We start from the raw sequence: 13,699 nt of genomic DNA, 5'->3' as shown, positions 1-13,699 counted from the left end.
ATAGCACCATGCCACCATCTTGTACTTTTGCAGACTGCTAGGTTCCAACAGCTAAGGGATGAAGCTGCCAAGAACCGTCACATTCTCGAAGCTTTCTAGGTGACAAAGTTCTGAATCATAAAAAAAGATAGTCTAATATTTACAAAGTTCTGGATTCTTTGAGCGCCAAGTGACTTTTAACTTATATTGATGTTTGCTTGCATACCTCAAGGTAATGTGATAGAAGATTTAGTACCTTGAATGAACTTGTGCTTCATTATGACCTCTCAGTATAAAGACTCAGTTGACTGTGATAATTTAGAGTAGGACAATAAATTTTCGTACTAGTGATTAAAATACTCAAATTAGTCCATTTTTCAAACATCAACGACTGAAGAAACATTTGAAAATTCTCTATCTTTTATCTATGACAGTACCACTCTTTCGGGAATGAAGTCTGGAGTTGGCATAACCAGAAGAGACTTGAAAGAAGGCAAAAGTGAGAATGTACAAAGGTACTGAACATAATAAGGAATAGTAAAAATGGATATCCTTATAGAGTAGTTTAAAATCATAATCTTTTTATTCAATATATACAAGTAATCTCTATATTCAAACTCAATCTCTATTTGTCAATACAGTTCACGAAGAATGAACCTTTGGTAATTAAAAACTACATATTTTTTTTTTGTAACGATCAAATGGGTTTCCTTATTGTTTAGTCACAACTTCAACGAATACGATTCACGTGAGAAAATGGCTCGGAAACAGCTTTTGGAGCAACTTTTTTGGCGGTCTCTGGTACTCCAAAAACATTCCAGAATCTCAGAGTCTCATCTCCTGCTGCTGAAGCTACAGTACAACCATCTGGACTCTGTAGAAAATACACAAAAAAAAGAACATAAGTTTATAGGACTAATGAACTCAAAACCTCAAATTACTTTCAGCCCCTAAAGAAATTGATTAAGTTACCTGGGCCATATATAGAACTCTTGATGTATGACCGGTGAGCTCAGCCATTTTCACCATGGAAGGGTACTTCCAAAGTGTAAGCTGATTCTGTGTGAACCCATGTGAACTAAGCAACTCTCTTTCATTCTTGCTCCATAACAACGAACAAACTTGGGAACCAGTGTCTACTGAATTCAAGCAGGCCCCGGTGTGAGTATTCCAGAACTTGATTGTCCTGTCTCCTCCACCACCACCAGTTGCAAGCAAATTCGCTTGGAAAGGGCACCACGCAAGAGCTTTCACAGCAGATGTATGTTCCTCAAGCCTGTGCAGCCATTGCGTGGTTGAGTTTGAGGAGGCAACAGAAGGATCCCATATGTGTACCACATTGTCGTTGCCACCACTTGCTAGTTGCTGTCCAGATCCTGACCACTTCAGACCACAAACCTCTTGAGTGTGGCCTCGGTAAGTCTCCACGATGGGTGATCTGATCCTCACATCATTGTTGATGATCTGTCCATCCATTCCTCCAGTAGTCAAGATGTGATTGTTCCATGCCAATGATCCTACCCTTGACTGGTGACCACCCTTCAATGTTCTCAGCTACAGATATATATGATGAACAAAATCAGACTAACATCAAAATTATATGTTAACAAAAGAGAAAAGGGACTTTTGTAGTTACTTGACGGTTTGAAGCGGAATCCCAGAGCTGGACTTCAGAGTTGTTGAGTCCAACTGCAACATGACGACCATCAGGAGCCCAGTTGATACTTGTGACAGGTCCCATCTCTTCATCAACGGTGACAAGCTCAGATGTAGAACCAGTGGAAGCATCCCACAAATAAACAGTGTGCCCCAAGGCTATGGCTAGGACATTAGCACTGCCCCAGTCCAGCAAGTTGAGGTAGAAGTCATCCATAATGTCAGGTGCATCTAAGGTTCTCTCAGAAGTCTATTATTACAAGAGAAAAAGTTAAACAACAGATCAATACAACTCCAATAACAGCAACAAGTAGATGGACTCTAAGGATCAAACGCCATAAATACCTGAGGAATATACCTGCGAGGTTTCACGGATTTAGGCTGTTGGTGAAGAGAAGCAGAGTGAGTGGTGGGAAGCAGATCTATAGGAGCTTGAGGTTTGTTTCTGAAGGCGAGGATGCGGGTGTGATTGAGATTCATGGTCTCAGCCAACTGCTTCCTGTAGGCCTCTTTGGTTGGTGAACTTACCGCTGCAGCTTGATCCTGACCTTTCCTCCCTTCGGTGAGGGCGTAGTGAGCATAGTCAAAATCCATAGCTGATCTGTTGGGTATGAACCTATCCAGCTGGTGGAAGATAACATAAGCAAATCAGTACAATTTCAATCAATACCATAAATCAAATTTACGCAAGAACAAATTAATCATTTCTCTTATAACAAAACCCAAAAAAAAAGAAAAAACAGAATCAACAATTCGTGCGTCCAAATCTAATTCACGAGGAAATATTGAGAGACATATCAATATCGGTAAAACAGAATTTGATTCGAAAACACAAAATCATAATGGAAAAGGTCCTGAATGAATGAAAGTGGTAGATTCGAAACACTCACATTTTCCTTGGAACTTTTCCTGGGGAGAAAGTGTTCTTGAAGTGGGCACCGATTCAAACCTGTATCCATTATCAACAAACAAACACAAAGAAAAATCCCAAACAAATAGAAAACACAAAAGCAATGGATATACGAAAGAAGATTTAAGCTGAAGATTAAACGAAATTAATCAGAGTAAGGCCTGCAGAGTAGGAAAACGTTAGCAAATTCGAGTAGAGAGAGCAAAGCGCGAGAGTGTAAGAGCGAAGAGCTGATGATGTTGAGAGAGGAGGGAGAGAGCAGAGAGAAGTGATTGAGAAAGTACGAAACTTGGGGATATTTATATGAAAGCAGGGGAGTCTCTCAATTTTTAGGGTTTCGCAGAGTCTAATTCTATAATCGGAAAGTTGGTAACGGCTATATTCCTGAGAGAGAGAGAGAGAGAGAGAGAGAGCCGTTTGAGAATTATGTTGACGGGAGATGCCCTCTCCCTCTCTGTACCGGAGACGGCTACGTTTAGGCAACAAAAACAATCTACTGATCTCATTTTAATATTTGTATATCCACAAAAAAAATTAAAAAATGCTTATTGGTATTTTATTTTCCAAAAAAATAATTACTGGTGAATAATTCTTTGAAATCTTACCGTACCAAAGCAAAACCAACCGATTGTGATTTTTGTTAACTCACAAGTGTGTAAGGAAGCCCATTACTTTGTTCATTTGATTACAAATTCTCTGCTATAGAAATGATATAACATTTTTTTTTGTCTAAACGAATAATATTTAGGCTATAATTTGTTGGATTTTTTAAATAAATAAGTACGTTATTCATAAATTTCACATGTCCCTTCAATCTAGAGTTATTATAAACAATACAAAAAATAGAAAATAAATTTCATACAAAATTACAAAAAGTAAACAAATATCAACATCATTAACCAGTTATCGTCTATTGTAAACTAGATACTATCCACAAAAACTATTTAACATTTATAATATCTACGTTTTTTGCGGATCATATTTTGTTTTAAACCTAAAAAATACCAATTTTCGTATTATTATAGATTTATAGTTTATACAATTCACGTATTACCCTCGAGAATACTCGCATAAAAATACAATATTCATGGTAGATTACTTGAGAATTGAGATTGATAAACTATATATAGAATTCCTAACTATATTAAGTGTTTATAATAGTAGTGTGATAAGATTAATGTGGGTTCAAGATTTCTAACTGTATAAACTGTAAAGTGTGCATAGTAGGGTGATAACATTAATGTGGAGAGTTACAAGACTTATCCTTCTTCAGTACTTCCTCTTGTATCATCAGAACACATGTAAAATAAAATATTTTCTATTCAGCATAGTAATCACGTTTGACTCAATAATTAACGAATACTGTATAAAATTGTACAACTCCTTTCTTCTCAATACAATTCATGAAGAATGAATCCGGAAAAAAAGATGATTTTTTTTGCTTCTGTATAACTGTATTAACAACTGTCAATGGGTTTTGTCTTCACAATTTCAACGAATACGATTCACATGAGAAAATGGCTCCGGAGCAGCTTTTGGAGCTGCCTTTTTGGCGGTCTCTGGTACTCCAAACACATTCCAAAACCTCAGAGTCTCATCTCCTGCTGCTGAAGCCACGGTACAACCATCCGGACTCTGTAAGATATACAACACACACCACAACTTTTAGGATCAAAGAACCTCAACACAAAGCTGCTAAAGATGAAGAAGATTTGATTTGTATTTACCTGAGCCATATAAAGGACTCTCGATGTATGACCAGTCAGCTCAGCCATTTTCACCATGGATGGGTACTTCCAAAGAGTAAGCTGATTCTGTGTAAATCCATGTGAGCTAAGCAACTCTCTTTCATTCTTGCTCCATAACAACGAACAAACTTGGGAACCAGTGTCTACTGAATTCAAGCAAGCTCCGGTATGAGTATTCCAGAACTTGATCGTCCTGTCTCCTCCACCACCACCAGTTGCAAGCAAATTTGCTTGGAAAGGGCACCAAGCGAGAGCTTTCACAGCAGATGTATGTTCCTCAAGCCTGTGCAGCCATTGCGTGGTTGAGTTTGAGGAGGCGACAGAACGATCCCATACGTGCACCACATTGTCGTTGCCACCACTAGCTAGTTGCTGTCCAGATCCTGACCACTTCAGACCACAAACTTCTTGAGTGTGACCCCTGTAAGTTTCCACAATATGTGATCTGATCCGTACATCGTTGTTGACAATCTGTCCATCCATTCCTCCCGTTGTTAAGATGTGATTGTTCCATGCCAATGATCCTACTCTTGATTGGTGGCAACCATTCAATGTTCTCAGCTGCATAAAAGTTCACCACGGCAGGTCAAGGGTTAAAACATGACAACAAGACAGCATTATATCTAATCAGAAGAGAAATAGATTTGAGTAATTACTTGACGGTTGGAAGCAGAATCCCAGAGCTGGACTTCAGAGTTGTTGAGTCCAATTGCAACATGACGACCATCAGGAGCCCAGTTGATACTTGTGACAGGTCCCTTCTCTTCATCAATGGTCACAAGCTCAGATGTAGAACCAGTGGAAGCATCCCACAAGTAGACAGTGTGGTCCAAGGCTATGGCTAAGACATTGGCACTTCCCCAGTCAAGCAAGTTGAGGTAGAAATCATCCACAATGTCAGGTGCATCCAATGTTCTCTCAGAAGACTATAATCACAACATAAAGTGTAAAAGCATATCAATACAGATCCAAATCAATAAGCAGATGTGGGTTCATTTTCTTTCAAACTCAATAATAAAATATAGTACATACCTGAGGAATGTATCTGCGAGGCTTGACTGATTTAGGCTGCTGGTGAAGAGAGGCAGAGTGACTGGTGTGAAGCAGATCTACAGGAGCTTGAGGTTTGTTTCTGAAGGCGAGGATGCGGGTGTGATTGAGGTTCATGGTCTCAGCCAATTGCTTCCTGTAGGCCTCTTTGGATGGCGAACTTACCGTTGCTGCTTGATCCTTACCTTTTCTCCCTTCGGTGAGGGCGTAGTGAGCATAGTCGAAATCCATAGCCGATCTGTTGGGTATGAACCTGTCCAGCTGGTGGAAGATAACATAAGCAAATCAGTACAATTTCAATCAATATTCACTAATTTCACAAATCGAAACCCTAATTCAGCAGAAAAGAATCACAAAACGATAACAATCCTGAAAAATTAACCCCCCAAATCGAAACCCTAATGCTTAATGGCAGACGGGAATCATATAAATTGCATCGGTTCTGAAGAATCTAAGCCCTAATTTTCACGACAGGAAGGGGAATATAGAGAAAAAAGCATACTACTTACGTTTTCCTTAGAACTTTTCCTGGGAAGAAAGTGTTCTTGAAGAGGGCAACGAGCCTGCGCCTTCAAGTGAGAAGAAGTGTTCATTCCTGCATCCATTATAAAAAAAACACACAAAGAAACAACAAACTAGTTCCAAACAAACGGCAAAACACAATAACAATGAAGATGTACGAAAAACGGATTAAAAGATCAGAGCAGACAAAGGCAAATCAAACAAAAGCAGAGACGAAATCGTAAGTAAATTCGAGCAGATAGATCAGAGCAGAGCGCGAGAAAGAGCGAGAGAGAGGTATGAGTTTGGTCGCTGATGATTGTGAGAGAGGAGAGCAGGATTAGATGATTTTGACGGTGCGAGATTTGGGATTTTATTAAGCAGATTTTAGGGTTTTTGCTGACCCTAATTTTATAATCGGAAAGTCTGTAACGGCTATATTTTGGGGAGAGAGACGTTGTGAATCATTAGCTTTTACGTTAATGCCCTTGTGTGAATGTATGTACACTATCTTTTATTTGTTGAATAAAATCAGGAATTTTTAGTCTAAATATAGCAAAAGATGCATAGTTGATTATCAGATTTTTATATCTCAAAAAAAAAAAATAATAATAATAATTATATCTCATTTTCATACTTGTATACCTTATATTTGTACAAAATGTAAATTAAATTACTGGTTACATACTTATCTCAAATTTTTTCAAATCAAAGCAAAACCCAATTGGTTATGTTACTTATGACTTTATGAGTTATGTGATGAGCACTGAACAAGACTTGAACCAAAATATATAAAGAGTTGGTTTAATTGATGTTGCAAGCCCCAACACCAGAAAATAGGCATTACCAGAAGACTTCCCTTATAATTTTCCTTTACTTTACATAATTTTGTGCTGCGCTGCAACATTTTAAATACAACCCAAAAAGGCAACACAAAACAAAAGCCACAGGGAGGCTTCAGTAGATTACATTATACACATTCTTTACATTAACCTTTATATACAAGTTTTCATCTACACTACCGGTTAAACAAAACATTGTTGCCTTGCTTATTTTTATTCGCTTATGTTGTAGATCGAGTCAACCTTTGTTGGTACTTTCCGCTTCTGCAACACGGAAGATATAGACATAGAGATGAAGCGGTTGCTTTTCAGATTTCATTGGCTCAAACACACAGACATCACTCTCGCACAAGTTGTTGTCTTGTACAAACTTCTTCCACCCGGTTGAAATCCCACCACTACAACGAGATCCGAACAAATTAAACTTCATGACCCATTTCATTTGATCTATCTGCATCACCACTTCTTGACGTGCCAAAAGATTGTTCTTTTTGCACCATTTGTATGGGATTGTCTGTTTTCAAAAGAAAACATAACTCTTTTATTTTCTTCCAATAATCAAAGCTTCAAGGATATGAAAGAAAATACACAAATCGATGAAAAGTCTTTACCAGAAAACACTTCGACACATGAGAGCGCTTCATGACCACCAAGAAACCATCCGGCGTAATGACCCTCTGAGCCAGAGATAAGGTTTTATTTTTGCGACCAGCTGAAATCATCTCGATGTCATAAGATATATATTAGTATTTTTAGATGCATAATAAATGAGATAGAAACTGGTAATTATACAGACACGTTCCACCACATGAACTTAAAAGGCAAATGATCTAAGGCTATAGCTAGTATGAAGTTAGTAAAGTTCGAGAACAAGAAACTGTTTCTACCAATTGAGAGAATTTTTAATCTCCACATCTAATCTCCAGAATCATAGAATATCCAAGACTCAGGACAAAGTTACTCCTATGTTGTTATGACAGCAACATTCTCAAAACCTGTAACTCTAATCCAAACAGTTGCATGCAAAATTGAGACTAGGGACAAGGATTTAGATGAATACCAAGAAACTGGTGCAATGTGTAATCAATAAGTAAGAAGATTTTCATACCAGCTTTATGATCGAGACTATCATTATTTATTTCTCCTTGCATCTTCTTTAAACCGCTAAGGGGATACTTCTCTTCACTGACTCGTCCTGTACTAGCTGGAGATATAACAGGAATCTGGGCATATGCTGTATCAATGTCAGAGTTAAAATGTTCTAGTTGCTCACAACCGGTCTGAGATACTACAAGATGAGGGGTTAGCATTGTTTCAATATCAACATCAATGTCAATGAGGTCGTCGAGCTCGTTATCAACTGGAGATATAAGACGTTGCTGGTTTGGTGTAGCTTCAACATCAACAGGGTTAAAGAGTATCTCAGGTGACCTCGAAGAGGTTGCAGTAAAATCAGTACATTTGGTCTTGTCTGCATGTCCACATTTCCTGACGAAATAAGAAGTGGGTTTCTCACACAAGGTCTGTCCATCGAAAATCAATACTTCAAACTCAGACAGTCCATGGAACTTGAAGACCAACAGATCATTCTCCTTTAGCGAATGATCTTTCACAAACATGTCCCACGGTCCCACCCACAACGAAAAGACAGTGTCTTTTCATCATCTTGCTCAACTCTCACATTGTATATAGCGCCACTTGGACTTTTGAGAGTCACAATATGAGGTAGCCTTCCTTTGCAATGCATCGAAAACTTTTGAGGTATGACCTGCAATTAGTTGCAAAAAGAGATTGAACGAAATCGGTAGTTCCTCCTTGTGTTAAAAAAGAGCAATCTATGGATTTAAATAGACAAAGCCCTCATATATTCTTGCCATCGTCTCAGGGAGAAAAGGACAAAAATTGCTTAAACCCTTAATACATACTACATATGAGTGTAAAAATACCCAAATTAAACCCAAACAGAGAACAAAAGAAATTGAATACACCAAACAATCGAAGGAAGAACCCGAATAGCTGAAGAGATGCATGAAGAAGGAGGATAGAGAAAGTGATAGAAACATACGTGACGATTGTGGAAACCAGGAAGGAGGAGCTGAGTGAAATGGAGGGTTTGGAAATGAGTCCAGTAGAGTTCTTCTTCCCATTGCATGCAATCCAAGCACTTCCCTTCCATCTTCTTCCTCCTCTCTCTCTTCCCACCGAGATTTCCTTGTTGGGATGAAACTGGACTTCACCCAAATTTTTTTAAGGATTTTTTTAAGTGAAGAGAACAATTTCAATTTTGGTTTATATTAAAATTCTTTGTTATGTAATACTGATGGTGTTCTTAAATCACTAATTTATTCCGACTAGATTCTGAAGCCCAATACTGGCCCATCTGGCTTTGCAATTGTCATCCCTAGAAGCTGCCAGTTGGGAATCTAGTCATCCTACAGAGTACAGACTACAAGATCATCAGTGTCCTACTGTGTAAAGGAAAAATCCAATTTTTTTTTTTTTTTCTAAATTGAGTTAGAGACACGATGACACAATTGAATTTAGGAATTATTTACATTGTGGGGGCAAGTAACAAGTTCTCTGGTTTATTGTTATGTACAATTTGTTTAACTATATTGACTCTGACAATGAGTTTACACTTTATACAATCGGGTTTACCGACTCTGAGTTTACAATTTATACAAGAGGGTTTACGATTCATTTACTACTCATCGAGCCAATCTAGACTGAAACATTTCTCAGCAGCTTCGATCTTCAACCCTGGAACGGCCTTCTTAACTTCGTCCCACATAAATGCAACGTCTGTATCGCATATTACATGGCGTAGAGACTTCAATGAAACAGCAGACCTTGGTCTACCGGAGAAACAACATTCTCTCATGTCGATCTTCTCAAGCTTCGTTAACTTTCCTATCTCCTCTGGAAGACAACTCAGGCTGACACATTGTGAGATGTCGAGGTACTTAAGCCCGGTCAGCTCACAGATTTCTCCAGGCAATGCCTTTAACTCGGGGCAAGCATATAGCCTTAGAAGTTCAAGATCTTGTAGCTTACTGAGGTTTTTGGGCAATTCACTGAGGCGTGGGCAATTCGTTATGCTCAAGGAATTAAGAGAGGCCAGTCCACAGATGCTTGAAGGTAGTGCCACGAGATCATCACAGTGATCGATCGTTAGATCACCCATGTTTGGGAAAATATTGGAGACATCAACTCCGGTTTGATCAAAACTGTTATTGATCTTGCACAGAATCAGAGACATCTTGTGGAGATATTTTAAGGGAATGGTTGCATTGGAGAGTTCAGGGACATGAACCCTCTCGAGCCAGAGACTCCTTAATTTCGACAAATTGGCAAATATTGAAAAGTCGTGGAGAGCTGTAGGGGACATGCCGTTGTTGATAATCACTAGGACCCTAAGCCGGCTCATCTTTGCAATAAAAGGCGGAAGAATATATTTGTCTGAAGAGAAATTCAGTATTAGAATCTCTGCCTTGGGAAACTCCATGTCAAACCATTGCATTTCATTCATTTCCCCTGCAAATACACAAAATAAAATTCAAACCAACATTACGATCCTGGTGATTAGCTCATGAGAAAACCAAACAATATAAAGATTGCAGTGTAAAACTCTTGCCAGTATTGATAGAGACAATCTGGGCTTTGTATTCCTCATCACTGTTCCTTTCCCATTCTCTTGGGAGCTCTAACTCTCTTTTTGGCATCAGCAACCGCTTTCTTCTGTTTACTTTCCCTATGTTGCTAAGATGAAGTGCTAGATCTCGCAGAACATCATGCTGTGTCACAAATATATCATAGTGGCTTGCGTACAAAGAGCCAAGCCTGCAAATTAATGTACAGTTATAATTTCATAAGACTTTTAAACCTTATAAAAACTGTAAACTACAAGTTTTGTAATCCCTCACCGTGGATCCTTCCCAAGAGTAAGGAGATTCTTGTGTGACAAATCAACAAGAATGGCAAAAGCATTCCCTTCCTCTATATCATGTATCTCAATCCACATGTTGATGAGAACATCAAGAGGAATCTTCCTGTCTTCAGGGAATGCGCCAAGATCCAAGAAACACTCTTTGGTTGTTTGGTCGAGATTTTCCAGACTAGCTTCCATTTGATTAAGCAATCTACTCTCGTGACTTTCATCAGCAGGTTCACCTCTTGATAACCTCTGCAATACGCCCTGCCAATATTTTTCGGGTTTGCCATTTAATGAAGCGCCTGTAACTTTGAGAGCCAAAGGTAAACCCTTACACTCATTAGCAACCTGCATCAGATGGACAAATTTGAGAATGGAAAAGCAAGTGATATACTAGGCTGTGTATCAGTTGGAGAAGAAAGCACTAAATTACCTGCTTAACCAGATTGCTGCAGAAACCAGAAGGGACAGATTTGTGACCGAATGCACAGAGACAGAAGAGAGAGATTGCTTCATCTTCACTTAGTACTTCGACATCATAAGTGGATTTAGGCTCAGTGAGTTTGGATCGTGAGACCACAAGAGTTGTGCAACCAGGAATCTTAAAGGACGTAAGGCGGTCCAGAGCTTGTGTGGTCCAAACATCATCAAGAATCACGAGCTTCCGAGCGCCCTCAAATAGGATATTGCAGTCTGGAACAGGATTTACATCTTCACAACCAGATAAAAAACCCCATATATGTGCCCTCAGCTCATCAAGAAGCGGAGATTGTGAAACAGTCAGAAACAAGATCCGGTTCTCGAAGTGACCTGAAGAAAAAGCAGTGTAAATTGACCATCTCACAATTCACAATTCACAAAACACAAAACAGGAGAAAGAGACAGTCTTCGGACTCTTCAAAAAAAAGTCAGAATTTCTCTAAACAAACTAGTCAGCTGGATCATCAAAACATAATTAATCTATTAGAGTGTCGAGTCACTAAGGAGAGTGAGGAGAAAGAAAGGAGACTTACATCGGACTTCATTGTCCCTTTCAAGCTCTCTGGCAAGAGTGGTTTTACCAACACCGCCCATCCCGCTGATGCCAAAAACCCCTCCTTGAGCTTGGAAGATCATCCTCTTGACCTTGATCTTTCCCAATTCCAAGCCAACCCCAAATTTCTCCAAATCGTCGTTGGTCTCAATCTCCATAGCCTCGGCTCTCTTCATCGCCTCTCTAATCAACCCTCCGCCCCCAATTTTCATGGAACCCACTTGCTCAATCACCCTCTCGAGACTCCTGTCAACACGATCCAAACGCACATCGGAAGTGGCCCGGAGAAGATGAATATCGGCGAGAATGTTAGTCAAAATGGGACCCCTATAGAAAGCATCGATCGTCTTCTCGAGCTTCTCCATTTTCTTAACAAGGTATATCTGTCGACCAATGTTCCAGCGGCGGCAGTTTATGCAGTTATCCGTGAGTTTCTTGCCCTTCTCTAGGGTTTCAGAGAGCATACGGATTTGAGCCTGGCGATGAGCAGGCAGCTCCACGCCGCCGAACTGGATCTCCTTGATCGTCGGTTGAATATCCTTGATCATGCTTATGAGCTTGTCGGCGGTGCCTTTGTAACGGCATGCCTTGGCAGATAACATAAACAGCTGCTTTAGGAGCTCCGTCGCTATTTCACCCACGAAAAAATCGGTGACGGCCATTCTGACGAGCTCAAGAGAGAAAGAGAGAGAGAGAGAGAGAGAGAGAGAGAGAGAGAGAGAGGGGATCTAAAATATAAAGAGGGACAACTGCAGCGGTTGAAAATTCCAAGCAATTCGCAATGACAGTGAAAGTGCCAACCTCATCATAATCCATTGGCTATTGTTAAATTGTGGAAACTGCGAACGACGGAACGAAGTGAGAAGACTTCTTCCCGGAACAAACAAATTGAGAAGACTTTTAACAAAAACGACACTCCCTAGTAGTCCTTATTATAAACTAAACTAATTTTTATCTTTAATATGGGACTTTTCTTAGGAGACTTTTCTTCTTTTTGTGTGGACATCTTTAAGTCAGTCTCATTTTTTTTTTTTTTTTTTTGTCATCATTTTAAGTCAGTCTATTGCAAATAAATTCTGCAGAGTATCTCTATCACGAAATACTACTACTTCGATAAAAGTAAAATGAATTCATACCAGGCCCTGGGAAAAATATTCGTTAGATTCGCTTCGATTCGATTCGAAAATTTCAAATATCAATAAGATATTGAACCGAAGCAAATATTAAAATATATTATTCGTAAAAACCGAAGCAAATAACAAATAATGATTTTCTTAGTGCCGAATATCCGGTTCGCTTCGTATATTTATATATATGTATAACTATAAATCATTATATAATATATATATATATATATATATAATATGTGTATTTATAGATTTGAGTATATATTTTATAGGCCTATTATTTAAATTATTATATTTTGGCCCGTTGGTTTTTTGCTAAATGTTGTTCTTAAACAAATAAACTTTATTAGAAAAATCAATATTAAAAATAAAATGTGAGAATTCTATGGACGGTGGTTATATTTTCTTCTTATTTTGAAAACATGTCAAACAAGAACCTCTAATATCTCATATTTTGCACTTTATATTTAGGAAAATTACCTACAATAACCTACCCTTTTCAAAAAATAGCTATGATAACCCACTTCATTTTTTATTTCTTACATAACTCACTTTTAATGTCAAGATTTTTTTAATTCCAAATTTATCCTTGTTAAAGATTTGGTATTAATTTGTTTAAACATTTTGTTCTTATGCTCTTCTATTTAATAGATTTTGATTTCCTTTGTCTAAAATAAAATCGTTGGAAACAATGAACACATGTGTCTCTTGTGTTTTGTTTTTTAATTAGCCAATGGACTTTTTAATATTAAATTTTGCTTAGTTGGGCTAATGGACCTTTTATATTTTTTTAAAAAGTAAATAATAGAATAACCTAAACATAATGAAGACAAAAAGACAAAAAAACGTTTGTGTTGTGCCACCACCGGCTTCTCAGCTCGCCGACAATTTCCAGGTCAATCTCTTCCACTCACAGATTGTT

The 13,699-nt window shown here is 38.4% G+C and overlaps 4 protein-coding genes across 4 annotated transcripts; all 4 read right to left on the bottom strand.

Annotated features, from left to right (window-relative positions):
• Positions 1 to 645: 645 nt before the first annotated feature.
• LOC17879868 (cell division cycle 20.2, cofactor of APC complex) lies at positions 646 to 2,993 on the bottom strand. The gene is made up of 5 exons (XM_006283669.2): positions 2,526 to 2,993; positions 1,981 to 2,259; positions 1,616 to 1,885; positions 952 to 1,533; positions 646 to 853 (listed from the first exon to the last, which is right to left on the bottom strand). The coding sequence occupies exons 1-5, from the start codon at positions 2,592 to 2,594 to the stop codon at positions 710 to 712; spliced, it is 1,344 nt and encodes a 447-aa protein (XP_006283731.1). The 5' UTR covers positions 2,595 to 2,993; the 3' UTR covers positions 646 to 709.
• Positions 2,994 to 3,847: 854 nt separating this feature from the next.
• On the bottom strand, positions 3,848 to 6,188 carry LOC17880039 (cell division cycle 20.2, cofactor of APC complex). The gene is made up of 5 exons (XM_006283641.2): positions 5,853 to 6,188; positions 5,326 to 5,604; positions 4,950 to 5,219; positions 4,273 to 4,854; positions 3,848 to 4,180 (listed from the first exon to the last, which is right to left on the bottom strand). Exons 1-5 carry the CDS (start codon positions 5,946 to 5,948, stop codon positions 4,037 to 4,039), a joined length of 1,371 nt encoding a protein of 456 aa, XP_006283703.1. The 5' UTR covers positions 5,949 to 6,188; the 3' UTR covers positions 3,848 to 4,036.
• Positions 6,189 to 6,681: 493 nt separating this feature from the next.
• LOC17880507 (B3 domain-containing protein REM16) lies at positions 6,682 to 8,942 on the bottom strand. Its single transcript, XM_006284158.2, is given in 6 exon segments — positions 6,682 to 6,932; positions 6,934 to 7,200; positions 7,298 to 7,398; positions 7,795 to 8,308; positions 8,311 to 8,454; positions 8,752 to 8,942. Coding segments are annotated over 6 exon segments (1,170 nt in total). The 5' UTR covers positions 8,863 to 8,942; the 3' UTR covers positions 6,682 to 6,899.
• A 276-nt stretch (positions 8,943 to 9,218) lies between these two features.
• Positions 9,219 to 12,545, bottom strand: LOC17879237 (probable disease resistance protein At4g33300). Its single transcript, XM_006283063.2, has 5 exons — positions 11,631 to 12,545; positions 11,051 to 11,427; positions 10,610 to 10,965; positions 10,321 to 10,526; positions 9,219 to 10,220 (listed from the first exon to the last, which is right to left on the bottom strand). The coding sequence occupies exons 1-5, from the start codon at positions 12,310 to 12,312 to the stop codon at positions 9,391 to 9,393; spliced, it is 2,451 nt and encodes an 816-aa protein (XP_006283125.1). The 5' UTR covers positions 12,313 to 12,545; the 3' UTR covers positions 9,219 to 9,390.
• Positions 12,546 to 13,699: the final 1,154 nt, after the last annotated feature.

The sequence above is a fragment of the Capsella rubella genome, unplaced genomic scaffold, assembly GCF_000375325.1.
Source record: "Capsella rubella cultivar Monte Gargano unplaced genomic scaffold, Caprub1_0 scaffold_7, whole genome shotgun sequence".
Classification (NCBI taxonomy): Eukaryota; Viridiplantae; Streptophyta; class Magnoliopsida; order Brassicales; family Brassicaceae; genus Capsella; species Capsella rubella.
The sequence above is the reverse complement of the archived record's forward strand: the minus strand, read 5'-3'. Positions and strand labels throughout refer to the sequence as shown.

What these genes read in the sequence shown, in the direction of transcription:
- LOC17879868 (XM_006283669.2), bottom strand. Translation starts at nt 2,594, where the DNA reads ATGGATACAGGTTTGAATCGGTGCCCACTTCAAGAACACTTTCTCCCC. An exon ending in GGAAAAGTTCCAAGGAAAAT is followed by an intron (nt 2,260 to 2,525) that starts GTGAGTGTTTCG and finishes ATCTTCCACCAG; the next exon opens with CTGGATAGGTTCATACCCAA. An exon ending in CTCGCAGGTATATTCCTCAG is followed by an intron (nt 1,886 to 1,980) that starts GTATTTATGGCG and finishes TTGTAATAATAG; the next exon opens with ACTTCTGAGAGAACCTTAGA.
- LOC17880039 (XM_006283641.2), bottom strand. Translation starts at nt 5,948, where the DNA reads ATGGATGCAGGAATGAACACTTCTTCTCACTTGAAGGCGCAGGCTCGT. An exon ending in GGAAAAGTTCTAAGGAAAAC is followed by an intron (nt 5,605 to 5,852) that starts GTAAGTAGTATG and finishes ATCTTCCACCAG; the next exon opens with CTGGACAGGTTCATACCCAA. An exon ending in ATTCTGCTTCCAACCGTCAA is followed by an intron (nt 4,855 to 4,949) that starts GTAATTACTCAA and finishes ACTTTTATGCAG; the next exon opens with CTGAGAACATTGAATGGTTG.
- LOC17879237 (XM_006283063.2), bottom strand. Translation starts at nt 12,312, where the DNA reads ATGGCCGTCACCGATTTTTTCGTGGGTGAAATAGCGACGGAGCTCCTA. An exon ending in AAGGGACAATGAAGTCCGAT is followed by an intron (nt 11,428 to 11,630) that starts GTAAGTCTCCTT and finishes CTTTTTCTTCAG; the next exon opens with GTCACTTCGAGAACCGGATC. An exon ending in GCAGCAATCTGGTTAAGCAG is followed by an intron (nt 10,966 to 11,050) that starts GTAATTTAGTGC and finishes CATCTGATGCAG; the next exon opens with GTTGCTAATGAGTGTAAGGG.